Source organism: Ascaphus truei, unplaced genomic scaffold (assembly GCF_040206685.1).
Source record: "Ascaphus truei isolate aAscTru1 unplaced genomic scaffold, aAscTru1.hap1 HAP1_SCAFFOLD_997, whole genome shotgun sequence".
Lineage (NCBI taxonomy): Eukaryota > Metazoa > Chordata > Amphibia > Anura > Ascaphidae > Ascaphus > Ascaphus truei.
Genome location: NW_027457337.1, coordinates 7,173 through 34,147, shown reverse-complemented (window position 1 = coordinate 34,147; position 26,975 = coordinate 7,173). Strand labels below are relative to the sequence as shown.

Sequence of the window (26,975 nt, the reverse complement as noted above, 5' to 3'; positions counted from 1 at the left end):
CCTATACAGACCTCATCAAGAGTCATATTTAGACCTTATCTAGAGTCCTGATTCCAGTTCTGTAGGTCACATCTCCAAAGGGACATAAGGAAGGTGGTTATATACCACTTTACACATAATTGATCTAGAGTCCTGTGTCCAGTTCTAGAGGTCATATCCCAAGTAAGACATAGGGAGATGGTGATACTACTTTGCTGATCATATTCAGACCTCATCTAGCATGCTCTAGCAGCTGTGGTTGTCACAGATCTAGAAGGCCTGTCATCCAATGAGTGAGATCACCATCCCAATAAGTGAGAGATCCTTGCATTAAGTGAGACATCTTTCCGATGAGTAAGACACATTTGTCATGAGCGAGACTGTGTGACTAACTTCTCATAAGCAAGACTACCTTTTAGGGAATAGGACTCTTGGTGAACACAGTGTTATTAGACGAAAGCACCCGATAGTGTGATAAATTCAAATGACCGCTATGGCTGTACAACCATTGTCTTTCAACATGTGTGACTTTTCCAATGTGGTTATCACACCTGCTTTACACACAGAGGTTCTAAATTCAATCCCCAGTGGAACCATAATTGAAAAAAATGACATAGGCAGGTAGTGTTACCACTTTACAAATCCTATACAGACCTCATCAAGAGTCATATTTAGACCTTATCTAGAGTCCTGATTCCAGTTCTGTAGGTCACATCTCCAAAGGGACATAAGGAAGGTGGTTATATACCACTTTACACATAATTGATCTAGAGTCCTGTGTCCAGTTCTAGAGGTCATATCCCAAGTAAGACATAGGGAGATGGTGATACTACTTTGCTGATCATATTCAGACCTCATCTAGCATGCTCTAGCAGCTGTGGTTGTCACAAATCTAGAAGGCCTGTCATCCAATGAGTGAGACCACCATCCCAATAAGTGAGAGATCCTTGCATTAAGTGAGACATCTTTCCGATGAGTAAGACACATTTGTCATGAGCGAGACTGTGTGACTAACTTCTCATAAGCAAGACTACCTTTTAGTGAATAGGACTCTTGGTGAACACAGTGTTATTAGACGAAAGCACCCGATGGTGTGATAAATTAAAATGACCGGTATGGCTGTACAACCATTGTCTTTCAACATGTGAGACTTTTCCAATGTGGTTATCACACCTGCTTTACACACAGAGGTTCTGGATTCAATCCCCAGTGGAACCATAATTGAAAAAAATGACATAGCAGGCAGTGATACCACTTTACAAATCCTATTCAGACCTCATGAAGAGACCTGCTTCCAATTCTGTCAAGTAAAAGAACAAAAAGTTGAGTTAAAGGTGGTTCCACTGGGGATCGAACCCAGGACCTTCTGCGTGTAAAGCAGACGTGATGACCACTACACTATGGAACCCAATGGCACTTTCGCAACCGAGGTTGTGAAAAATTCAATTGACCGCTATGGCTGTACAACCATTGTCTTTCAACTTGTGAGACTTTTCCAATGTGGTTATCACACCTGCTTTACACACAGAGGTTCTGGATTCAATCCCCAGTGGAACCATAATTGAAAAAAATGACATAGCAGGCAGTGATACCACTTTACAAATCCTATTCAGACCTCATGAAGAGACCTGCTTCCAATTCTGTCAAGTAAAAGAACAAAAAGTTGAGTTAAAGGTGGTTCCACTGGGGATCGACCCCAGGACCTTCTCCGTGTAAAGCAGACATGATGACCACTACACTATGGAACCCACTTTCACTTTCGCACCCGAGGTTGTGAAAAATTCAATTGACCGCTATGGCTGTACAACCATTGTCTTTCAACTTGTGAGACTTTTCCAATGTGGTTATCATACCTGCTTTACACACAGATGTTCTGGATTCAATCCCCAGTGGAACCATAATTGAAAAAAATGACATAGGCAGGTAGTGATACCACTTTACAAATCCTATACAGACCTCATCAAGAGTCATATTTAGACCTTATCTAGAGTCCTGATTCCAGTTCTGTAGGTCACATCTCCAAAGGGACATAAGGAAGGTGGTTATATACCACTTTACACATAATTGATCTAGAGTCCTGTGTCCAGTTCTAGAGGTCATATCCCAAGTAAGACATAGGGAGATGGTGATACTACTTTGCTGATCATATTCAGACCTCATCTAGCATGCTCTAGCAGCTGTGGTTGTCACAGATCTAGAAGGCCTGTCATCCAATGAGTGAGATCACCATCCCAATAAGTGAGAGATCCTTGCATTAAGTGAGACATCTTTCCGATGAGTAAGACACATTTGTCATGAGCGAGACTGTGTGACTAACTTCTCATAAGCAAGACTACCTTTTAGGGAATAGGACTCTTGGTGAACACAGTGTTATTAGACGAAAGCACCCGATAGTGTGATAAATTCAAATGACCGCTATGGCTGTACAACCATTGTCTTTCAACATGTGTGACTTTTCCAATGTGGTTATCACACCTGCTTTACACACAGAGGTTCTAAATTCAATCCCCAGTGGAACCATAATTGAAAAAAATGACATAGGCAGGTAGTGATACCACTTTACAAATCCTATACAGACCTCATCAAGAGTCATATTTAGACCTTATCTAGAGTCCTGATTCCAGTTCTGTAGGTCACATCTCCAAAGGGACATAAGGAAGGTGGTTATATACCACTTTACACATAATTGATCTAGAGTCCTGTGTCCAGTTCTAGAGGTCATATCCCAAGTAAGACATAGGGAGATGGTGATACTACTTTGCTGATCATATTCAGACCTCATCTAGCATGCTCTAGCAGCTGTGCTTGTCACAAATCTAGAAGGCCTGTCATCCAATGAGTGAGACCACCATCCCAATAAGTGAGAGATCCTTGCATTAAGTGAGACATCTTTCCGATGAGTAAGACACATTTGTCATGAGCGAGACTGTGTGACTAACTTCTCATAAGCAAGACTACCTTTTAGTGAATAGGACTCTTGGTGAACACAGTGTTATTAGACGAAAGCACCCGATGGTGTGATAAATTAAAATGACCGGTATGGCTGTACAACCATTGTCTTTCAACATGTGAGACTTTTCCAATGTGGTTATCACACCTGCTTTACACACAGAGGTTCTGGATTCAATCCCCAGTGGAACCATAATTGAAAAAAATGACATAGCAGGCAGTGATACCACTTTACAAATCCTATTCAGACCTCATGAAGAGACCTGCTTCCAATTCTGTCAAGTAAAAGAACAAAAAGTTGAGTTAAAGGTGGTTCCACTGGGGATCGAACCCAGGACCTTCTGCGTGTAAAGCAGACGTGATGACCACTACACTATGGAACCCAATGGCACTTTCGCAACCGAGGTTGTGAAAAATTCAATTGACCGCTATGGCTGTAAACCATTGTCTTTCAACTTGTGAGACTTTTCCAGTGTGGTTATTACACCTGCTTTACACACAGAGGTTCTGGATTCAATCCCCAGTGGAACCATAATTGAAAAAAATGACATAGGCAGGTAGTGATACCACTTTACAAATCCTATTCAGACCTCATCAAGAGTCATATTTAGACCTTATCTAGATTCCTGATTCCAGTTCTGTAGGTCACATCTCCAAAGTGACATAAGGAAGGTGGTTATATACCACTTTACACATAATTGATCTAGAGTCCTGTGTCCAGTTCTAGAGGTCATATCCCAAGTAAGACATAGGGAGATGGTGATACTACTTTGCTGATCATATTCAGACCTCATCTAGCATGCTCTAGCAGCTGTGGTAGTCACAGATCTAGAAGGCCTGTCATCCAATGAGTGAGATCACCATCCCAATAAGTGAGAGATCCTTGCATTAAGTGAGACATCTTTCCGATGAGTAAGACACATTTGTCATGAGCGAGACTGTGTGACTAACTTCTCATAAGCAAGACTACCTTTTAGTGAATAGGACTCTTGGTGAACACAGTGTTATTAGACGAAAGCACCCGATGGTGTTATAAATTGAAATGACCGGTATGGCTGTACAACCATTGTCTTTCAACATGTGAGACTTTTCCAATGTGGTTATCACACCTGCTTTACACACAGAGGTTCTGGATTCAATCCCCAGTGGAACCATAATTGAAAAAAATGACATAGCAGACAGTGATACCACTTTACAAATCCTATTCAGACCTCATGAAGAGACCTGCTTCCAATTCTGTCAAGTAAAAGAACAAAAAGTTACGTTAAAGGTGGTTCCACTGGGGATTGAACCCAGGACCTTCTGCGTGTAAAGCAGATGTGATGACCACTACACTATGGAACCCAATGGCACTTCCCCACCCGATGGTGTGAAAAATTCAATTGACCGCTATGGCTGTACAACCATTGTCTTTCAACTTGTGAGACTTTTCCAATGTGGTTATCACACCTGCTTTACACACAGAGGTTCTGGATTCAATCCCCAGTGGAACCATAATTGAAAAAAATGACATAGCAGGCAGTGATACCACTTTACAAATCCTATTCAGACCTCATGAAGAGACCTGCTTCCAATTCTGTCAAGTAAAAGAACAAAAAGTTGAGTTAAAGGTGGTTCCACTGGGGATCGACCCCAGGACCTTCTCCGTGTAAAGCAGACATGATGACCACTACACTATGGAACCCACTTTCACTTTCGCACCCGAGGTTGTGAAAAATTCAATTGACCGCTATGGCTGTACAACCATTGTCTTTCAACTTGTGAGACTTTTCCAATGTGGTTATCATACCTGCTTTACACACAGATGTTCTGGATTCAATCCCCAGTGGAACCATAATTGAAAAAAATGACATAGGCAGGTAGTGATACCACTTTACAAATCCTATACAGACCTCATCAAGAGTCATATTTAGACCTTATCTAGAGTCCTGATTCCAGTTCTGTAGGTCACATCTCCAAAGGGACATAAGGAAGGTGGTTATATACCACTTTACACATAATTGATCTAGAGTCCTGTGTCCAGTTCTAGAGGTCATATCCCAAGTAAGACATAGGGAGATGGTGATACTACTTTGCTGATCATATTCAGACCTCATCTAGCATGCTCTAGCAGCTGTGGTTGTCACAGATCTAGAAGGCCTGTCATCCAATGAGTGAGATCACCATCCCAATAAGTGAGAGATCCTTGCATTAAGTGAGACATCTTTCCGATGAGTAAGACACATTTGTCATGAGCGAGACTGTGTGACTAACTTCTCATAAGCAAGACTACCTTTTAGGGAATAGGACTCTTGGTGAACACAGTGTTATTAGACGAAAGCACCCGATAGTGTGATAAATTCAAATGACCGCTATGGCTGTACAACCATTGTCTTTCAACATGTGTGACTTTTCCAATGTGGTTATCACACCTGCTTTACACACAGAGGTTCTAAATTCAATCCCCAGTGGAACCATAATTGAAAAAAATGACATAGGCAGGTAGTGATACCACTTTACAAATCCTATACAGACCTCATCAAGAGTCATATTTAGACCTTATCTAGAGTCCTGATTCCAGTTCTGTAGGTCACATCTCCAAAGGGACATAAGGAAGGTGGTTATATACCACTTTACACATAATTGATCTAGAGTCCTGTGTCCAGTTCTAGAGGTCATATCCCAAGTAAGACATAGGGAGATGGTGATACTACTTTGCTGATCATATTCAGACCTCATCTAGCATGCTCTAGCAGCTGTGCTTGTCACAAATCTAGAAGGCCTGTCATCCAATGAGTGAGACCACCATCCCAATAAGTGAGAGATCCTTGCATTAAGTGAGACATCTTTCCGATGAGTAAGACACATTTGTCATGAGCGAGACTGTGTGACTAACTTCTCATAAGCAAGACTACCTTTTAGTGAATAGGACTCTTGGTGAACACAGTGTTATTAGACGAAAGCACCCGATGGTGTGATAAATTAAAATGACCGGTATGGCTGTACAACCATTGTCTTTCGACATGTGAGACTTTTCCAATGTGGTTATCACACCTGCTTTACACACAGAGGTTCTGGATTCAATCCCCAGTGGAACCATAATTGAAAAAAATGACATAGCAGGCAGTGATACCACTTTACAAATCCTATTCAGACCTCATGAAGAGACCTGCTTCCAATTCTGTCAAGTAAAAGAACAAAAAGTTGAGTTAAAGGTGGTTCCACTGGGGATCGAACCCAGGACCTTCTGCGTGTAAAGCAGACGTGATGACCACTACACTATGGAACCCAATGGCACTTTCGCAACCAAGGTTGTGAAAAATTCAATTGACCGCTATGGCTGTAAACCATTGTCTTTCAACTTGTGAGACTTTTCCAGTGTGGTTATTACACCTGCTTTACACACAGAGGTTCTGGATTCAATCCCCAGTGGAACCATAATTGAAAAAAATGACATAGGCAGGTAGTGATACCACTTTACAAATCCTATACAGACCTCATCAAGAGTCATATTTAGACCTTATCTAGATTCCTGATTCCAGTTCTGTAGGTCACATCTCCAAAGTGACATAAGGAAGGTGGTTATATACCACTTTACACATAATTGATCTAGAGTCCTGTGTCCAGTTCTAGAGGTCATATCCCAAGTAAGACATAGGGAGATGGTGATACTACTTTGCTGATCATATTCAGACCTCATCTAGCATGCTCTAGCAGCTGTGGTAGTCACAGATCTAGAAGGCCTGTCATCCAATGAGTGAGATCACCATCCCAATAAGTGAGAGATCCTTGCATTAAGTGAGACATCTTTCCGATGAGTAAGACACATTTGTCATGAGCGAGACTGTGTGACTAACTTCTCATAAGCAAGACTACCTTTTAGTGAATAGGACTCTTGGTGAACACAGTGTTATTAGACGAAAGCACCCGATGGTGTTATAAATTGAAATGACCGGTATGGCTGTACAACCATTGTCTTTCAACATGTGAGACTTTTCCAATGTGGTTATCACACCTGCTTTACACACAGAGGTTCTGGATTCAATCCCCAGTGGAACCATAATTGAAAAAAATGACATAGCAAGCAGTGATACCACTTTACAAATCCTATTCAGACCTCATGAAGAGACCTGCTTCCAATTCTGTCAAGTAAAAGAACAAAAATTTACGTTAAAGGTGGTTCCACTGGGGATTGAACCCAGGACCTTCTGCGTGTAAAGCAGATGTGATGACCACTACACTATGGAACCCAATGGCGCTTCCCCACCCGATGGTGTGAAAATTTCAATTGACCGCTATGGCTGTACAACCATTGTCTTTCAACTTGTGAGACTTTTCCAATGTGGATATCATACCTGCTTTACACACAGATGTTCTGGATTCAATCCCCAGTGGAACCATAATTGAAAAAAATGACATAGGCAGGTAGTAATACCACTTTACAAATCCTATACAGACCTCATCAAGAGTCATATTTAGACCTTATCTAGAGTCCTGATTCCAGTTCTGTAGGTCACATCTCCAAAGGGACATAAGGAAGGTGGTTATATACCACTTTACACATAATTGATCTAGAGTCCTGTGTCCAGTTCTAGAGGTCATATCCCAAGTAAGACATAGGGAGATGGTGATACTACTTTGCTGATCATATTCAGACCTCATCTAGCATGCTCTAGCAGCTGTGGTTGTCACAGATCTAGAAGGCCTGTCATCCAATGAGTGAGATCACCATCCCAATAAGTGAGAGATCCTTGCATTAAGTGAGACATCTTTCCGATGAGTAAGACACATTTGTCATGAGCGAGACTGTGTGACTAACTTCTCATAAGCAAGACTACCTTTTAGGGAATAGGACTCTTGGTGAACACAGTGTTATTAGACGAAAGCACCCGATAGTGTGATAAATTGAAATGACCGCTATGGCTGTACAACCATTGTCTTTCAACATGTGTGACTTTTCCAATGTGGTTATCACACCTGCTTTACACACAGAGGTTCTAAATTCAATCCCCAGTGGAACCATAATTGAAAAAAATGACATAGGCAGGTAGTGATACCACTTTACAAATCCTATACAGACCTCATCAAGAGTCATATTTAGACCTTATCTAGAGTCCTGATTCCAGTTCTGTAGGTCACATCTCCAAAGGGACATAAGGAAGGTGGTTATATACCACTTTACACATAATTGATCTAGAGTCCTGTGTCCAGTTCTAGAGGTCATATCCCAAGTAAGACATAGGGAGATGGTGATACTACTTTGCTGATCATATTCAGACCTCATCTAGCATGCTCTAGCAGCTGTGGTTGTCACAGATCTAGAAGGCCTGTCATCCAATGAGTGAGACCACCATCCCAATAAGTGAGAGATCCTTGCATTAAGTGAGACATCTTTCCGATGAGAAAGACACATTTGTCATGAGCGAGACTGTGTGACTAACTTCTCATAAGCAAGACTACCTTTTAGTGAATAGGACTCTTGGTGAACACAGTGTTATTAGACGAAAGCACCCGATGGTGTGATAAATTCAAATGACCGCTATGGCTGTACAACCATTGTCTTTCAACATGTGAGACTTTTCCAATGTGGTTATCACACCTGCTTTACACACAGAGGTTCTGGATTCAATCCCCAGTGGAACCATAATTGAAAAAAATTACATAGCAGGCAGTGATACCACTTTACAAATCCTATTCAGACCTCATGAAGAGACCTGCTTCCAATTCTGTCAAGTAAAAGAACAAAAAGTTACGTTAAAGGTGGTTCCACTGGGGATTGAACCCAGGACCTTCTGCGTGTAAAGCAGATGTGATGACCACTACACTATGGAACCCAATGGCACTTCCCCACCCGATGGTGTGAAAAATTCAATTGACCGCTATGGCTGTACAACCATTGTCTTTCAACTTGTGAGACTTTTCCAATGTGGTTATCACACCTGCTTTACACACAGAGGTTCTGGATTCAATCCCCAGTGGAACCATAATTGAAAAAAATGACATAGCAGGCAGTGATACCACTTTACAAATCCTATTCAGACCTCATGAAGAGACCTGCTTCCAATTCTGTCAAGTAAAAGAACAAAAAGTTGAGTTAAAGGTGGTTCCACTGGGGATCGAACCCAGGACCTTCTGCGTGTAAAGCAGACGTGATGACCACTACACTATGGAACCCAATGGCACTTTCGCAACCGAGGTTGTGAAAAATTCAATTGACCGCTATGGCTGTAAACCATTGTCTTTCAACTTGTGAGACTTTTCCAGTGTGGTTATTACACCTGCTTTACACACAGAGGTTCTGGATTCAATCCCCAGTGGAACCATAATTGAAAAAAATTACATAGGCAGGTAGTGATACCACTTTACAAATCCTATTCAGACCTCATCAAGAGTCATATTTAGACCTTATCTAGATTCCTGATTCCAGTTCTGTAGGTCACATCTCCAAAGTGACATAAGGAAGGTGGTTATATACCACTTTACACATAATTGATCTAGAGTCCTGGGTCCAGTTCTAGAGGTCATATCCCAAGTAAGACATAGGGAGATGGTGATACTACTTTGCTGATCATATTCAGACCTCATCTAGCATGCTCTAGCAGCTGTGGTAGTCACAGATCTAGAAGGCCTGTCATCCAATGAGTGAGATCACCATCCCAATAAGTGAGAGATCCTTGCATTAAGTGAGACATCTTTCCGATGAGTAAGACACATTTGTCATGAGCGAGACTGTGTGACTAACTTCTCATAAGCAAGACTACCTTTTAGTGAATAGGACTCTTGGTGAACACAGTGTTATTAGACGAAAGCACCCGATGGTGTTATAAATTGAAATGACCGGTATGGCTGTACAACCATTGTCTTTCAACATGTGAGACTTTTCCAATGTGGTTATCACACCTGCTTTACACACAGAGGTTCTGGATTCAATCCCCAGTGGAACCATAATTGAAAAAAATGACATAGCAGGCAGTGATACCACTTTACAAATCCTATTCAGACCTCATGAAGAGACCTGCTTCCAATTCTGTCAAGTAAAAGAACAAAAAGTTGAGTTAAAGGTGGTTCCACTGGGGATTGAACCCAGGACCTTCTGCGTGTAAAGCAGATGTGATGACCACTACACTATGGAACCCAATGGCACTTCCCCACCCGATGGTGTGAAAAATTCAATTGACCGCTATGGCTGTACAACCATTGTCTTTCAACTTGTGAGACTTTTCCAATGTGGTTATCACACCTGCTTTACACACAGAGGTTCTGGATTCAATCCCCAGTGGAACCATAATTGAAAAAAATGACATAGCAGGCAGTGATACCACTTTACAAATCCTATTCAGACCTCATGAAGAGACCTGCTTCCAATTCTGTCAAGTAAAAGAACAAAAATTTGGGTTAATGGTGGTTCCACTGGGGATCGAACCCAGGACCTTCTGCGTGTAAAGCAGACGTGATAACCACTACACTATAGAACCCAATGGCACTGGTCCACCCGATGGTGTGAAAAATTCAATTGACTTTTCCAATGTGGTTATCACACCTGCTTTATACACAGATGTTCTGGATTCAATCCCCAGTGGAACCATAATTGAAAAAAATGACATAGGCAGGTATTGATACCACTTTACAAATCCTATTCAGACCTCATCAAGAGTCATATTTAGACCTTATCTAGAGTCCTGATTCCAGTTCTGTAGATCACATCTCCAAAGTGACATAAGGAAGGTGGTTATATACCACTTTACACATAATTGATCTAGAGTCCTGGGTCCAGTTCTAGAGGTCATATCCCAAGTAAGACATAGGGAGATGGTGATACTACTTTGCTGATCATATTCAGACCTCATCTAGCATGCTCTAGCAGCTGTGGTAGTCACAAATCTAGAAGGCCTGTCATCCAATGAGTGAGATCACCATCCCAATAAGTGAGAGATCCTTGCATTAAGTGAGACATCTTTCCGATGAGTAAGACACATTTGTCATGAGCGAGACTGTGTGACTAACTTCTCATAAGCAAGACTACCTTTTAGTGAATAGGACTCTTGGTGAACACAGTGTTATTAGACGAAAGCACCCGATGGTGTTATAAATTTAAATGACCGGTATGGCTGTACAACCATTGTCTTTCAACATGTGAGACTTTTCCAATGTGGTTATCACACCTGCTTTACACACAGAGGTTCTGGATTCAATCCCCAGTGGAACCATAATTGAAAAAAATGACATAGCAGGCAGTGATACCACTTTACAAATCCTATTCAGACCTCATGAAGAGACCTGCTTCCAATTCTGTCAAGTAAAAGAACAAAAAGTTACGTTAAAGGTGGTTCCACTGGGGATTGAACCCAGGACCTTCTGCGTGTAAAGCAGATGTGATGACCACTACACTATGGAACCCAATGGCACTTCCCCACCCGATGGTGTGAAAAATTCAATTGACCGCTAGGGCTGTACAACCATTGTCTTTCAACTTGTGAGACTTTTCCAATGTGGTTATCACACCTGCTTTACACACAGAGGTTCTGGATTCAATCCCCAGTGGAACCATAATTGAAAAAAATGACATAGCAGGCAGTGATACCACTTTACAAATCCTATTCAGACCTCATCAAGAGTCATATTTAGACCTTATCTAGAGTCCTTATTTCAGTTCTGTAGGTCAGATCTCCAAAGGGACATAAGGAAGGTGGTTATATACCACTTTACACATAATTGATCTAGAGTCCTGTGTTAAGTGTCCAGTTCTAGAGGTCATTTCCCAAGTAAGACATAGGGAGATGGTGATACGACTTTGCATAGATACGACATAGGCAGGTAGTGATACCATTTTACAAATCCTATTCAGACCTCATCAATAGTCCTGCTTCCAATTCTGTCAAGTAAAAGAACAAAAAGTTGAGTTAAAGGTGTTTTCATTGTGGATTGAATCCAGGACCATGTGAACACAGGTCTGCGTGTAAAACAGGTGTGATAACCACTAAGCTATAGAACCCAATGGTACAGTCTTTGAGACCGTGTTACTAACTTTTTATAAGCGAGACTACCTTTTAGTGAATGGGATTGACTTTCAATGAGTGAGACTGTCTTTCAAAGATTGACAATACCCCACAATAACGGATTTGCCTGTGCAAACTCTCGTTGAACACGGTGGTATCAGACGATTGCATCCATAGGGATTCAGAACCCCCTAAAGTCTTAACTTACCATTTTTACATGTGCTCATATGTGCTCTCTCTTAGCTGTACGGTGGAGAGTTTGTGTCACCTTACTCACCAGAACTTGCATGTATCGCTGTCCAGCTTCATAATGTACAGTGGAGAGCTTTTATCACTTTTACACACCATAACGTGTTTGTGCACGTTTACAGAGTACAATTATGAAAAATTGCTGAGAGGAGTCAGATTGGGGTAAAAAAATGAAGATGTGACACCTTAAATGTCACTTTGGTCTTACGTGGAACTGGCCTTTAAACATGTTACTGATATTATTACACTTTGCTGACCCTTAAATCCATTAAATTGAAAATGATAATATATATACATTTATAACATCTGTACAATATTTATTTACATTACCTTAACTTAACAAGTGCGTTAATGTGAAGGAATTCCACTTTGCTGATGCTAATTTCCGACTAGTTGCTTAAGCAGATGAGAGTTCAATGGCACCTCAAGGACATTCACAGGCCTTGTTTTGCCCGTCTGGTCGCTGAGGACCTTAACAGGTCTTGTTTGGCCTGATCAGCAGTTGAAGAGACTGGTTTTAACCCATTTAACATGTCACTGTCTTTAAGTCACATGGCTCCTATGTGGGACTGACCATTTAACCCATTAAACATGTCACTGACATTGGCACACTGTGTTTTCACATCACATTGACCCTTTAACCAACCCTTATCCTAAAATCATCTTCTTTGTTTTACTGCAGGAGGATCCCTGGCTAAAAGCGGTTTCTAACATGTCAGACTGGGAATAAAAAATCCCACATCCCTCTTAACAGTCCCAAACCCTGTCTGACACCCCCCCCCCCCCATTGCACCATCTCTTTACATAGTAAACTATTTCATTGATACTCTATTCTTCTAAAAAAATAAACTTGAATTAAAATGGGCCTAAAATTATTTTTATTTCTTTTCCAATTAACATATATATATATACTAGCTGAGAGACCCGGCGTTGCCCGTGAGTGAAATTTCCCGCTAGGAAAAGGTGGGGGGAGGGACAGTGGACAGGAGGAGGGGAGGGACGGGGACAGGAGGGGACAGTGGACAGGGGGGGGGACAGTGTACAGGAGGGGGGGCAGTGGACAGGAGGGGGGCAGTGGACAGGAGGGGGGGCAGTGGACAGGAGGGGGGGCGGGGGACAGTGGACAGGAGGGGGGCAGTGGACAGGAGGGGGACAGTGGACAGGAGGAGGGGGCAGTGGACAGGAGGGGGGGGACAGTGGACAGGAGGGGGGACGACAGTGGACAGGAGGGGGGACGGCAGTGGACAGGAGGGGGGGACAGTGGACAGGAGGGGGAGGAGAGTGGACAGGGGGGGTGACAGTGGACAGGGGGGTGACAGTGGAGAGGAGGGGGGTGACAGTGGACAGGAGGGGGGTGACAGTGGACAGGAGGGGGAGGAGAGTGGACAGGAGGGGGGGAGAGTGGACAGGAGGGGGTGACAGTGGACAGGAGGGGGGTGACAGTGGACAGGAGGGGGAGGATAGTGGACAGGAGGGGGAGGATAGTGGACAGGAGGGGGGGGAGAGTGGACAGGGGGGGGTGACAGTGGACAGGAGGGGGGTGACAGTGGACAGGAGGGGGGTGACAGTGGACAGGAGGGGGGGGAGAGTGGACAGGAGGGGGGGGGGAGAGTGGACAGGAGGGGGGGTGAGGGTGGACAGGAGGGGACAGTGGACAGGAGGGGACGGGGACAGTGGACAGGGACAGTGGATAGGAGGGGATGGGGACATTGGACAGGAGGGGACGGGGACAGTGGACAGGAGGGGACGGGGACATTGGACAGGAGGGGACGGGGACAGTGGACAGGAGGGGACAGGGACAGTGGACAGGAGGGGACGGGGACAGTGGACAGGAGGGGTCGGGGACAGTGGACAGGAGGGGTCGGGACAGTGGACAGGAGGGGACGGGACAGTGGACAGGAGGGGGGACAGTGGACAGGAGGGGACGGGGACAGTGGACAGGAGGGGACGGGGACAGTGGACAGGAGGGGGGGGGTGGGTTTCTTAAAATTTCCGTGTCCCTCCTGTCCACTCCCCCTGTATGATTCTCCGCTCCCCCCTCTCTCTCCGCTCCTGCCACCCCCCCATGCGTAGCGTGTCTGACACACACACACACACAGTGTCACACACACACACACACTGTGTCCCACACACACACACAGTGTCCCACACACACACACAGTGTCACACACACACACACACACACACACACACACACACACACACACACACACACACACACACACACTGTGTCCCACACACACAGTGTCCCCCCCCCCACACACACACACAGTGTCCCCCACACACACACACACACACACAGTGTCACACACACACACACACACACACACACACACACACACACACACACACACACACACACACACACACACACACACACACACACACACACACACACACACACACACACAGTGTCCCACACACACACACTGTGTCCCCCACACACACACACTGTGTCCCCCACACACACACACAGTGTCCCCCACACACACACACAGTGTCACACACACACACACACAGTGTCCCACACACACACACTGTGTCACACACACACTGTGTCACACACACACACACACACACACCACACACACACACACACACACACACACACACACACACACACACACACACAGTGTCACACACACACAGTGTCACACACACACACACACACACACACACACACACACACACACACACACACACACACACACACACACACACACATAGTGTCACACACACACACACACACACACACACACAGTGTCACACACACACACACACACACACAGTGTCACACACACACACACACACGTCACCTCTCCTTCCAGCTGCCGCCATCTTAGTTACTCCGCGAGGGAGGAAGGGGGTCCTTCCGGCCGCCGCCATCTTAGGCGCCGCGTGGCATGGCAGTGGCAGGCTGCCCTGCCCACTGCCTGTCCCCGCGCCGGGGAGGGAGGTGAGTGGAGCGGGAGGGAGTGGAGCGGGAGGGAGGTGAGTGGAGCAGGAGGTGAGTGGGGAGGGAGGTGAGTGGAGCGGGAGGCGAGTGGAGCGGAAGGGAGCGGGAGGGAGGTGAGTGGGGAGGGAGGTGAGTGGAGCGGGAGGTGAGTGGGGAGGGAGGTGAGTGGGGAGGGAGGTGAGTGGAGCGGGAGGTGAGTGGGAGGGAGGTGAGTGGGGAGGGAGGTGAGTGGGGAGGGAGGTGAGTGGAGCAGGAGGTGAGTGGGGAGGGAGGTGAGTGGAGCGGGAGGTGAGTGGAGCGGGAGGGAGGTGGAGGGAGGTGAGTGGAGCGGGAGGGAGGTGAGTGGAGCAGGAGGTGAGTGGAGCGGGAGGGAGTGGAGCGGGAGGGAGGTGAGTGGAGCGGGAGGGAGGTTAGTGGGGAGGGGAGTGGGGAGGGAGGTGAGTGGAGCAGGAGGGAGGTGGAGGGAGGTGAGTGGAGCAGGAGGGGTGAGTGGAGTGGGAGGGAGGTGGAGGGAGGTGAGTGGAGCGGGAGGGAGGTGAGTGGAGCGGAAGGTGAGTGGAGCGGGAGGGAGGTGAGTGGGGAGGGGAGTGGGGAGGGAGTGGAGCGGGAGGGAGGTGGAGAGAGGTGAGTGGAGCGGGAGGGAGGTGAGTGGAGTGGGAGGGAGGTGAGTGGAGGCAGGGAGGTGAGTGGAGCACCGGGGAGGGGGGAGGTGAGTGTGATGGGGGGGGAGAGGACAGAGAGAGAGGTGTGTGTGTGTGACACTTTGTGTGTGTGTGTGTGTGTGTGTGTGTGTGTGTGTGTGTGTGTGTGTGTGTGTGTGTGTGTGTATGTGTGTGTCGTCACTCTGCCTCAGGCCAATGAGAGGTGTGTGTGTGTCCCGTCACTCCGCCTCAGGCCAATGAGAGGTGTGCGGGGGTGGGCGGCCCAAGGGACCAATGAGATTTCCCCTAGGGACACAGGAAGATGCAGACAGGCATACAGTGCTTTCACTAATATATAATAAGATATACACATATATATATTTATATATATATATATATATATATACGGTATATATTTAAAGTAGTATTTGGTATTGACCTCTATGTCTCTGACATATATACCCCTGATGAAGTCGCAGTGAATGACGCGACGAAATGCGTAGGGTCCTTTTGCTCGAGCACTGTTTCCAATGGAGCTAGCTACGGAGCTAAGAGCTAACAGCGCTGGAACTCTGGATTTCGAAAAGCTATTTCAGGGGGACTTCTGATGTGACGCCTGATCTGCTGCGAACCCGGAAGCGGAACCACGTCACCATTCGTGAGGTCCAGGTCCCGGCTTGTTATTGTGGCTGAAACATCCATCTATGGCCCTTGCTAAAGTCCTCCAACGCATTTGTCCTAGCGACCATTGTGAGTTGCTAATTTTACCTTTTGCAGGGTAGAAGAACATAGTTCTGTAATAGTGCTACTAATGACCAAGGATGGTAAATGTATAATCAATCTTGATTGAAGAAGAATAATAAACGGTTGGTATTATACACAAATGAGTGCTGGGGTATGCAGGTGGGCGTGAAATAAAGACATATATATAGTCCTGGTGAGTGTTGTAAGCGGAGATATATATAAGCCCCACCACATCACTCCCAATAGGGACCACGTCTATAACCGCCTATAAACACCTGTAGTGTACCTCCCAGTTAATTGCTGAAATGCAAAAACTCACGTGAACCGTGCCCGTTTTCTTCTGATGTGCGTGCTTCTGCTGGGTTGAGTAGACAGTCTGGTAACCACAGGATGCGGCAATGCAGAGCACAGCAGAACAACAGGACTCCACAGGACAGCAGCGGTAAGGTAAAAAAGATTCTTTATTGACACGTCATGGTGCAGACAGGGATGGGTGCAAAGTCTCCTCCTCTTACGCGTTTCACGCCTGTGCGGCGCTTCGTCAGAGAGTGAAGATAGGTGTGCTGTGTTCCCCCTCTTATGCTGAACTAATTGCCTGGAATAGCGTTCAGCCGCCATGACAGGAAGCCGGAAGTGACGCGGCTTAGTCCAAAATACCGGAAGTGACGTAACGCAGTGTATGCGATTGAATAAGTTGTTTACAAACCCTCCATGTAGTCACGGTGATTTCTACGTCATCTCCTCTAGTAAGGAAGAGAGGGAGGGATAATCTGAAGGGGAGAAACACAGCACAAATACCTTGCAAATGAACAAGGTGTGTATAAAAGAAAAGTAATGCAAGGTATTACAATAAAAACAAATGTTTGGTATAAGCTATATACAGAGAACATCTCCAGACACACATGTATCTTAAATGAATATGCATGATTTGAATAGTCATGAGATGAGTACATATTGAAAGAAAAAAAATTTGTATTCATAAAGGATTTAGATGGTCCTCAGATAAATGCATACTGAAACAAACCGCAACCAAATATATATTAACACTAAAACATATCATGCTTTTCTTAAGTGTAATATAAGGGTGTGAGAGAGACACATATATAGGACAAATGGATCATGTTTAAACCTTATAGAGAGAAAATCTACAGTGGCAAATTGAGTTAGCAACTCCAAAGGAAAATATATGAGTATATATGTATGTATATATCATAACTTAGAATTAATAGTTTTACACAATAATTATACCAAAAAATGCTTGAGTTCCCAATCGGTATTTATACCCCCGGGTGATAATGACCCGAGGGTATAAATCCAAAACATTTCCCTTTAGTTGAGATTACCTTCTCTATTTCCTCTCCTAGTATGTTTAGCCCCCGATGGACACAATGCATCAAGATTCTCTTAGCTTTAAAGAATGTACTATCTTGCAAGATCTGACAGACCTTCTAGCAGAACATGAATCAGAGGAATTAGAAGACATGACAACATTTCTAACACATGGCAAAAATTCAGGTCTTAAGAACAGCTCACTTTTTTGTCCCACATATAATAAAGGACCTTTTTTAGAAACTTTTGAGAAATTAGTAGAACGTGACTTACAAATTTTGTCAAAAGGATATACCTTCTCCTGTATAAGACCTGACAATCTTACCACAGAAGAACGTAATGTACTTTATCAGCTAAAAACAAATGATAAAATAATGATAAAAAACGCAGACAAAGGCGGCGCCACTGTGGTTATGTTAAAAGAACACTATCTTGTTGAAGCCATGAGACAGCTAAATGATAGGACTTGTTATCTTAGACTGGAGAAGGATCCTACCAATATATATCAAACAGAACTGAACACACTTATTGACCTTGGCAGAGAGTTGCGGGTATTATCGATTCAGGAATCCCAATACTTAAATAATCGTTTTCCCACAGTGCCTATTTTTCACCATCTCCCAAAGATCCATAAGTCCCTGGTTAATCCACCAGGGAGACCTATCATCTCTAGTATTGGATCTTTGGGAGATGGTGTATCTAGGTACTGTACGTGGATGTTTATTTGCAACCCTTGGTGAGAGGTCTCCCCACCTATCTCAGAGACTCATCACATTTATTAACTATGTTAAGTAATATCACTTGGTGTCACAATTATTTCTGGGTAACTCTAGACGTGGCATCCTTATATACCATTATTAGTCACGAATTAGGCATTCAAGCAGTTACTCACTTTCTTAACACTTCAAACTTACACGCTCCTCAAATCCCTTTTTTGTTAGATTGTATTATTTTTTTATTGCAACACAATTATTTTTTATTTGATGAGCACTTTCATCTTCAAAAACAAGGCACGGCTATGGGGACTTCTTTTGCACCTTCTTATGCGAATTTATTTATGGGTTTTTGGGAAAACACTCACATTTTTGGTGACACTAACCCATTCCGTCATAATATTATTTTCTATCGTCGGTACATTGACGACCACATTCTGATATGGAGGGGAGACTACTCTACACTGAGGGAGTTTATTAATTATCTTAATAATAATACCTTTAATTTAAAATTCACGTCATTGATACATATTAATCACATTAATTTTCTGGATATTAATTTGTATATAGACATTGACTGTAAAATTCAGACTAACATATATCGTAAACCTAATGCCCGCAACTCTCTCCTCAGGGCCAACAGCAGCCATCCAAAATCGTTACTGCGTGGCATTCCCACAGGGCAATATCTCAGATTGCGAAGGATTTGTTCCACAGAAGAATCCTTCATACAAGAGTCAGAGATACTAAATGACAGATTCAGAAAAAGAGGTTATTCTGAGCATGTTATTCAATCAGCCTTTAAAAATGCCATTAGTACAGAACGTAAAGAACTGTTAAAAACCTCACTATGTGAGAAAAAATCCAAACAAAATAATTTTTCGGATCAGAATTCAGAAACTCCACTCTTTATTACCACCTACAATAATCAGGCTAATCATATTAAAAAAAATTATAGAAAAGCACTGGAGGATATTACAGTTAGATAAAGATCTGGCTTCTGCTGCTGTGTCAAATACTCCGAAATTTGTATACAAAAAAGCTAAAACTATCGGTTATCATGTATCACCGAGTTTATTTGTATCTGAACCAAAATCTAAGAAGCTTCCCAAAGGTTTCCATAAATATGGGAACTGTACATATTGCAAATTCGCCATTCCTCTGACAGATATCACTAGCAAAGTCACAGGTAAAAAATACCAAATAAATCATTTTATGACGTGCAAAACTAATTATGTAGTGTACAGATTGAATTGTGCGTGTGGCAAGATGTACATTGGTAGGACGATTCGTCCATTAAAAATTAGAATCTCAGAACATCTTCGTTCAATAAAAAAGAACGATCTAAACCTACCTGTTTCAAAACATTTTCATGATTGCCCTTATGGCTCAATTGATACGTTCACATTTAATGCCCTGGAATATATCCCTAAACATACTAGGGGAGGAAATAGAGAAGGTAATCTCAACCAAAGGGAAATGTTTTAGATTTATACCCTCGGGTCATTATCACCCGGGGGTATAAACACCGATTGGGAACTCAAGCATTTTTTGGTATAATTATTGTGTAAAACTATTAATTCTAAGTTATGATATATACATACATATATACTCATATATCTTCCTTTGGAGTTGCTAACTCAATTTGCCACTGTAGATTTTCTCTCTATAAGGTTTAAACATGATCCATTTGTCCTATATATGTGTCTCTCTCACACCCTTATATTACACGTAAGAAAAGCATCATATGTTTTTAGTGTTAATATATATTTGGGTGCGGTTTGTTTCAGTATGCATTTATCTAAGGACCATCTAAATCCTTTATGAATACAAATTTGTTTGTTTCAATATGTACTCATCTCATGACTATTCAAATCATGCATATTCATTTAAGATACATGTGTGTCTGGAGATGTTCTCTGTATATAGCTTATACCAAACATTTGTTTTTATTGTAATACCTTGCATTACTTTTCTTTTATACACATCTTGTTCATTTGCAAGGTATTTGTGCTGTGTTTCTCCCCTTCAGATTATCCCTCCCTCTCTTCCTTACTAGAGGAGATGACGTAGAAATCACCGTGACTACATGGAGGGTTTGTAAACAATTTATTCAATCGCATACACTGCGTTACGTCACTTCCGGTATTTTGGACTAAGCCGCGTCACTTCCGGTTTCCGGTCATGGCGGCTGAACGCTATTCCAGGCAATTAGTTCAGCATAAGAGGGGGAACACAGCACACCTATCTTCACTCTCTGACGAAGCGCCGCACAGGCGTGAAACGCGTAAGAGGAGGAGACTTTGCACCCATCCCTATCTGCACCATGACGTGTCAATAAAGAATCTTTTTTACCTTACCGCTGCTGTCCTGTGGAGTCCTGTTGTTCCGCTGTGCTCTGCATTGCCGCATCCTGTGGTTACCAGACTAATTTTACCTTTTGTTTGTTAAACAATTTTATATAGATCTGCGCTATGGAGACCACTCTTTCCTCCTTGGTTTTTGTATATATATATATATATATATAGAAAAATAGAGAGCAGTTGGCACACTGTAAACAGATTATTCACTGATGCTTATCCCATATATGCACATACACAGAAAGATTTTACCAGATGGAGATCCAGGAAAAACGAGACAGCACACAGGCAGGGGAATCCAAAGCTGTTGTATTCAAGATAAATACATGGGCACTGCATCCAACGTTTCAGTCATCAGAATGTGACCTTCCTCAGGGGCGTGCACGTCCCTGAGGAAGGTCACATTCTGATGACCGAAACGTTGGATGCAGTGCCCATGTATTTATCTTGAATACAACAGCTTTATATAAAAGACAAAAACGAAAAGCGCACACTCCCTTGTACATTGCTGTATAAAAAAAAGGAATTTATTAAAAAGGGGAGACAAATGCCCACTCACATGTAGATTATTAAAAACAAGCATTGCGAGAGAAATGACAGGTTACCGGCAACCAGCTGGAGACTCTGACATCCAAGGGTAGTGGAACTCGATTTGGCAAAACTGTAGCGATCCTGGGAACACTGGCGAACTTCAAATTCGACTTAGTCGACATCCACAACGGTCTCAGTCCTAGTGTATATGTCCGTTAATAACTTGCCAAAAAACACCAACCACATATGGCATCCCAATATGGCATCGGTGTTCAGAGGGAATCCCGACAGCAGGAAGAAATCAGCTGCTTGCTACTGGAGTCTCAAGTGCAGCCCGGCCTCGCGTGTCAACGCAGATAGCCTACGCAACACCAATTAGATTACTTCATCAGTGGTATACTCACCTGGTGTGGAGGCACAGTCTTTGTAGACACAGTAGCCTCCTACTGATTGGTTTATAGGAAGAAACACAGCTAACAGATGATTTCTTCATTAGATAACACCTAAAAGATGCTCCCAATGTAAAGAAATCCTAATAGATGAACCAATAAATAATGAGGGTCAAAAGTTATGTGACTATAATGAATAATGTGTATGTATATTTGTCATATGTAATACTTATTGATCAAAATGTGTATAGAAATTAAGTAAATCTATGTATCAGTAAAGAATGAATACATGTATAATTGGTAGACTAATAGACAACATAAAACATGATATATTGCTAATAATATGTAATAAATATAAACTATATGTAACGGGTATTCCACCCCACCCAATAGCAGATATATTGTGAGTGTGGAGAACCTACAGTTACCAGGTGTGGTGCTTTACCTGTTAGGCTCACAGGAGGGTTGAGTTTCCGCCACGGGGAACCTGGGGCAATTATATTAGGAGTAACCCTGTACTCGGTGCAGCGCCTCCACCTGCGATGGTTCCCGGCAGAGCGGGAATTGGTCCTCGCAGGACACATACAAATAACCAGCACACCGTATGTATAATAACCAATAATGCTTTACTATCGTGACTGTACTCAAGCATAACACTCAATAATCAACAGGTGTCCCTCCCTAGAGGAGACACTAACTCACGCGTCTCGCAGGACGCTACCTTCCCTTACACTCCCACCAGATGATCCTACCCAGTGTCCAGTAACCCCACACAGTATTACCCCACCCTTCAAGTGAGATGTGTATGTGTGACTGCGCAGCCACTATGTCCCGTGTGAATGTGAGAGGACTCGTTGGTGCACTGATGGATTACCTGCCGGACACTCCGGTGCCCGGACCTGCCAAGGAACTTCACAAAGGATCCGAAGGCTGATGTCGGCTGAATGCAGGAGCTACCGTCCGGGGCGATCCCACCCGGATGGCTACTGCAACGGCAGCGAGACCTCACCTCGGCAGCGAGCCCAGACCTCGGGATAGACGCGCGGCGTCCGCTGTGTCCCTAACTGGCTCTGGATCTGGATAGTAAGTGGCAGGGTCCCTAACCTGGGGCCTGTCCCTACAACACTCAATACTACTGGGTGGCTCAGGGCTATCTCGGGCCTTGGGGGCTGCTGGCCTAGTGCAGGGAGTCACTGACTCCTGCACCCTACCTCCTTCCCCTGGCTGCTCCTGGCACTAACTGACTAGCGTGCTGCAAGCCCGCGAAATATATCTAATCTCCCTCTGCAGGGAGAACCTAAGCCCTATTGGCTCCCTGGCGCCACGTGGGGTGTGCAGAGGCTCATGGGACTCGTAGTCCCTGCTTAGAGCCTTCCCTGGTAGGCTAGGGTTTCGCGGGCTCATCCCTGCGCATGCGCGAGCTGTTTGGAGTCCTCCCGGCGCCTGGCTCTCACTGCGCATGTGCGAGACAATGTGCAATGGCGGCGCCCTCGCCACCCTGTTTCGAGAGCGCCGGGAGCCCTGGAACGCGATCGCGGCCTTGGCAACCGGCCGCACGTGTCCCTGGCAACCCCCGAGCAGGACCCTGACCGCCCTCGCGCCATCGCCAGCAAGGTGAAGGGGGTACTGACAGGCAGGGGGGACCTGGCTACATATAATTAATAGTAAATGCAGAATAAAAAAAGGAAAATGTGTAATATATGAGTAGATAATAAAAAATATATATTAATATAGTGTCCATATAATACATTTCTTAACAAAAATACACACACATATATATAGTATATATTGTATTCGAAAATGGGTAAATATGAAAATGTAAAAAAACAACAATAGGTCATATATTCCGAACAGACACGTCTCCAAGGTTCAATCCAAACAAGAGCACTTATATCAGATTCTCATTAAGATCATATCTAGGAACTCTCCCTTCTGGACCGCCTTGATCCGCCCCCCCCCCCCCCCCGTGCTAAGCTCCGCCCCCCCGTGCTAAGCTCCGCCCCCCGTGCTAAGCTCCGCCCCCGTGCTAAGCTCCGCTCCCGTGGTCCCCCCGCCCCTCTAAGCTCCGCCCTCCTCAGAAGCTGCCCCCCTCGCGTCACAGGCGGATAGAGCGGGGGAGGGCGGCCATGTCCGGGGTTGAGGAAGGGGAGCCGGGGCCCGGGCTGTGCGGGGTGTCGGTGCTCTGCTGCCTGACCCTGGCCTGCTCCTATGTGGGCAGCTTGTATGTGTGGAAGAGCGAACTGCCCCGGTATGTGGGGAGCAGGAGGTATTGGGGGGAGATGGAGGAGGGGTATGCAAGTGAGCGAGAGGGGGGCAGGTGCATGGGGGGAGGAGGAGGGCAGATGCGGGGGGGAGGAGGAGGGCAGATGCGGGGGGGAGGAGACGGGGGCAGATGCATGGGGAGGAGGGGGCATGTACATAAGGGGGGCAGGTGCATGGGGGGGGGGACAGACTGACCCCTCTCTGTCACCCCAGGAGGGCAGGGACAGACTGACCCCCACTCTCTGTCACCGCAGGAGGACGGGACAGATGTAGGAGGGGAAGGTACATAGGGGGATGGCGGGGGCAGGTACATGGAGGGGTGGCAGGTATATGGGGGCAGGTACATGGGGGGAGGAGAAGGGGCAGGTACATGGGGGAGGAGGAGGGGGCAGGTACATGGAGGGATGGAGGGGGCAGGTACATGGAGGGGTGGCAGGTACATGGGGGAGGAGGGGGCAGGTACATGGGGGAGGAGGGGGCAGGTACATGGGGAGGGGACAGGTGCGTGGGGGGAGAAGGGGGCAGGTACATGGGGGAGGAGGAGGGGGCAGGTACATGGGGGGGATGGAGGGGGCAGGTACATGGGGGGGATGGAGGGGGCAGGTACATGGGGGGGATGGAGGGGGCAGGTACATGGGGGAGGAGGGGGCAGGTACATGGGGGAGGAGGGGGCAGGTACATGGGGAGGGGACAGGTGCGTGGGGGGAGAAGGGGGCATGTACATGGGGTGGAGGAGGGGGGCAGGTGCATGGGAGGGACAGACTGACCCCTCTCTGTCACCACAGGAGGGCAGGGACAGACTGACCCCTCTCTATTTCACCCCAGGAGGGCAGGGACAGACTGACCCCTCTCTGTGTCACCCCAGGAGGGCAGGGACAGACTGACCCCTCTCTGTGTCACCACAGGAGGGCAGGGACAGACTGACCCCTCTCTGTTTCACCCCAGGAGGGCAGGGACAGACTGACCCCTCTGTGTCACCCCAGGAGGGCAGGGACAGACTGACCCCTCTCTGTGTCACCCCAGGAGGGTAGGGATAGACTGACCCCTCTCTGTGTCACCCCAGGAGGGCAGGGACAGACTGACCCCTCTCTGTGTCACCCCAGGAGGGCAGGGACAGACTGACCCCTCTCTGTCACCGCAGGGGGGGGGGTCTGACTGATCCCCCCCCCCCTCTCTGTGTCACTGCAGGAGGAGCAAACAGATGGAGGAGGATGTGGGGGCAGGTACATGGGGGGGAAAGGAGGATGAGGGGGCAGGTACATGGAGGGATGACGGGGGGCAGGTACATGAGGGGTCGGGTACATGGGGGGGATGGCAGGGGCAGGTACATGGGGGAGGAGAAGGGGGCAGGTACATGGGGGGAGGAGGAGGGGGCAGATACATGGGGGGGATGGTGGGGGCAGGTACATGGGGGGAGGAAGGGGTAGGTGCATGGGGGGATGGCGGGAACAGGTACATGGGGGATGGCGGGGGCAGGTACATGGGGGGATGGTGGGGCAGGTACATGGGGGGAGGAAGGGGTAGGTGCATGGGGGGGTGGCAGGAACAGGTACATGGGGGGATGGCGGGGGCAGGTACATGGGGAGGAGGGGGGAGGGCATGTACATGGGGTGGAGGAGGGGGCAGGTGCATGGGAGGGACAGACTGACCCCTCTCTGTCACCGCAGGAGGAGGATGTGGGGGCAGGTACATGGGAAAGGAGGATGAGGGGGCAGGTACATGGGAAAGGAGGATGAGGGGGCAGGTACATGGGAAAGGAGGATGAGGGGGCAGGTACATGGAGGGAAGGAGGATGAGGGGGCAGGTACAAGGAGGGATGGCGGGGGGCAGGTACATGGGGGGAGGAGGAGGGGGTAGGTACATGGGGGGAGGAGGGGGCAGGTACATGGGGTGATTTTTGGGGCAGATAGATGGGGGGATGGGGGTTCCAGGTACATGCAGTGGGATGGTGGGGGCAGGTACATGGGATGGGGGGGGGAGGAGGGGGCAGGTGCATGGGGCAGAGGAGGGGGGCAGGTGCATTGGGGGGAGGAGGGGGGCAGGTGCATGGGGGGAGGAGGGGGGCAGGTGCATTGGGGAGAGGAGGGGGGCAGGTGCATGGGGGGAGGAGGGGGGCAGGTACATGGGGGGAGGAGGAGGGGGGCAGGTACATGGGGGGAGGAGGAGGAGGGGGTATGTACATGGGGTGATTTTGGGGGCAGATAGAGGGGGGGATAGTGGTTCCAGGTACATGCAGTGGGATGCTGGGGGCAGGTACATGGGATGGGGGGGATGAGGGGGCAGGTGCATGGGGGGGAGGAGGGGGCAGGTGCATGGGGGGGAGGAGAGGGGCAGGTGCATGGGGGGGAGGAGGGGGGCAGGTGCATGGGGGGAGGAGGGGGGCAGGTGCATGGCGGGAGGAAAGGGGGCAGGTGCATGGGGGGAGGAGGGGGCATTTACATGGGGGGAGGAGGGGGGCAGGTGCATGGGGGGGAGGAGGGGGGCAGGTGCATGGGGGGGAGGAGGGGGGCAGGTGCATGGGGGGAGGAGGGGGGCAGGTGCATGGGGGGGAGGGGGGCAGGTGCATGGGGGGGAGGACGGGGGCAGGTGCATGGGGGGGGAGGAGGGGGGCAGGTGCATGGGGGGGGAGGAGGGGGGCAGGTACATGGGATGGCGGGGACAGGTAAATGGTGAGGAGGGGGCAGGTATATGGGGTGATGGCGGGGGCAGGTACATGGGGGGGAGGAGGGGTCAGGTACATGGGGGGATGGTGGGGGCAGGTACATGGGGGGGAGGAGGGGTCAGGTACATAGGGGGATGGCGCGGGCAGGTACATGGGGAGATGGCGCGGGCAGGTATATGGGGAGATGGCGGGGGCAGGTATATGGGGAGATGGCGGGGGCAGGTACATGGGAAGAT

General features: G+C 46.8%; 1 protein-coding gene and 12 non-coding genes across 16 annotated transcripts in view; 1 reads left to right on the top strand and 12 right to left on the bottom strand.

Annotated features, from left to right (window-relative positions):
- The window catches only part of TOP6BL (TOP6B like initiator of meiotic double strand breaks), a 108,984-nt gene extending 95,972 nt beyond the window's left edge, over positions 1-13,012 (top strand). For all 4 annotated transcript variants that reach the window (XM_075585243.1, XM_075585241.1, XM_075585242.1 and 1 more), the window contains one exon: positions 12,835-13,012. In XM_075585243.1, coding sequence (XP_075441358.1) covers positions 12,835-12,882 — 48 coding nt within the window. In that variant the 3' untranslated portion in view covers positions 12,883-13,012. The remainder of the gene's footprint in view (positions 1-12,834) is intronic.
- Positions 1,315-1,387, bottom strand: TRNAV-UAC (transfer RNA valine (anticodon UAC)). The gene has a single exon. It is a non-coding gene; the product is annotated as a tRNA-Val (tRNA).
- On the bottom strand, positions 1,655-1,727 carry TRNAV-UAC (transfer RNA valine (anticodon UAC)). Its single transcript has one exon. It is a non-coding gene; the product is annotated as a tRNA-Val (tRNA).
- TRNAV-UAC (transfer RNA valine (anticodon UAC)) lies at positions 3,239-3,311 on the bottom strand. The gene has a single exon. It is a non-coding gene; the product is annotated as a tRNA-Val (tRNA).
- On the bottom strand, positions 4,200-4,272 carry TRNAV-UAC (transfer RNA valine (anticodon UAC)). The gene has a single exon. It is a non-coding gene; the product is annotated as a tRNA-Val (tRNA).
- On the bottom strand, positions 4,540-4,612 carry TRNAV-UAC (transfer RNA valine (anticodon UAC)). Its single transcript has one exon. It is a non-coding gene; the product is annotated as a tRNA-Val (tRNA).
- Positions 6,124-6,196, bottom strand: TRNAV-UAC (transfer RNA valine (anticodon UAC)). Its single transcript has one exon. It is a non-coding gene; the product is annotated as a tRNA-Val (tRNA).
- TRNAV-UAC (transfer RNA valine (anticodon UAC)) lies at positions 7,085-7,157 on the bottom strand. The gene has a single exon. It is a non-coding gene; the product is annotated as a tRNA-Val (tRNA).
- Positions 8,669-8,741, bottom strand: TRNAV-UAC (transfer RNA valine (anticodon UAC)). Its single transcript has one exon. It is a non-coding gene; the product is annotated as a tRNA-Val (tRNA).
- Positions 9,009-9,081, bottom strand: TRNAV-UAC (transfer RNA valine (anticodon UAC)). The gene has a single exon. It is a non-coding gene; the product is annotated as a tRNA-Val (tRNA).
- Positions 9,970-10,042, bottom strand: TRNAV-UAC (transfer RNA valine (anticodon UAC)). Its single transcript has one exon. It is a non-coding gene; the product is annotated as a tRNA-Val (tRNA).
- Positions 10,310-10,382, bottom strand: TRNAV-UAC (transfer RNA valine (anticodon UAC)). Its single transcript has one exon. It is a non-coding gene; the product is annotated as a tRNA-Val (tRNA).
- Positions 11,232-11,304, bottom strand: TRNAV-UAC (transfer RNA valine (anticodon UAC)). The gene has a single exon. It is a non-coding gene; the product is annotated as a tRNA-Val (tRNA).
- Positions 13,013-26,975: the final 13,963 nt, after the last annotated feature.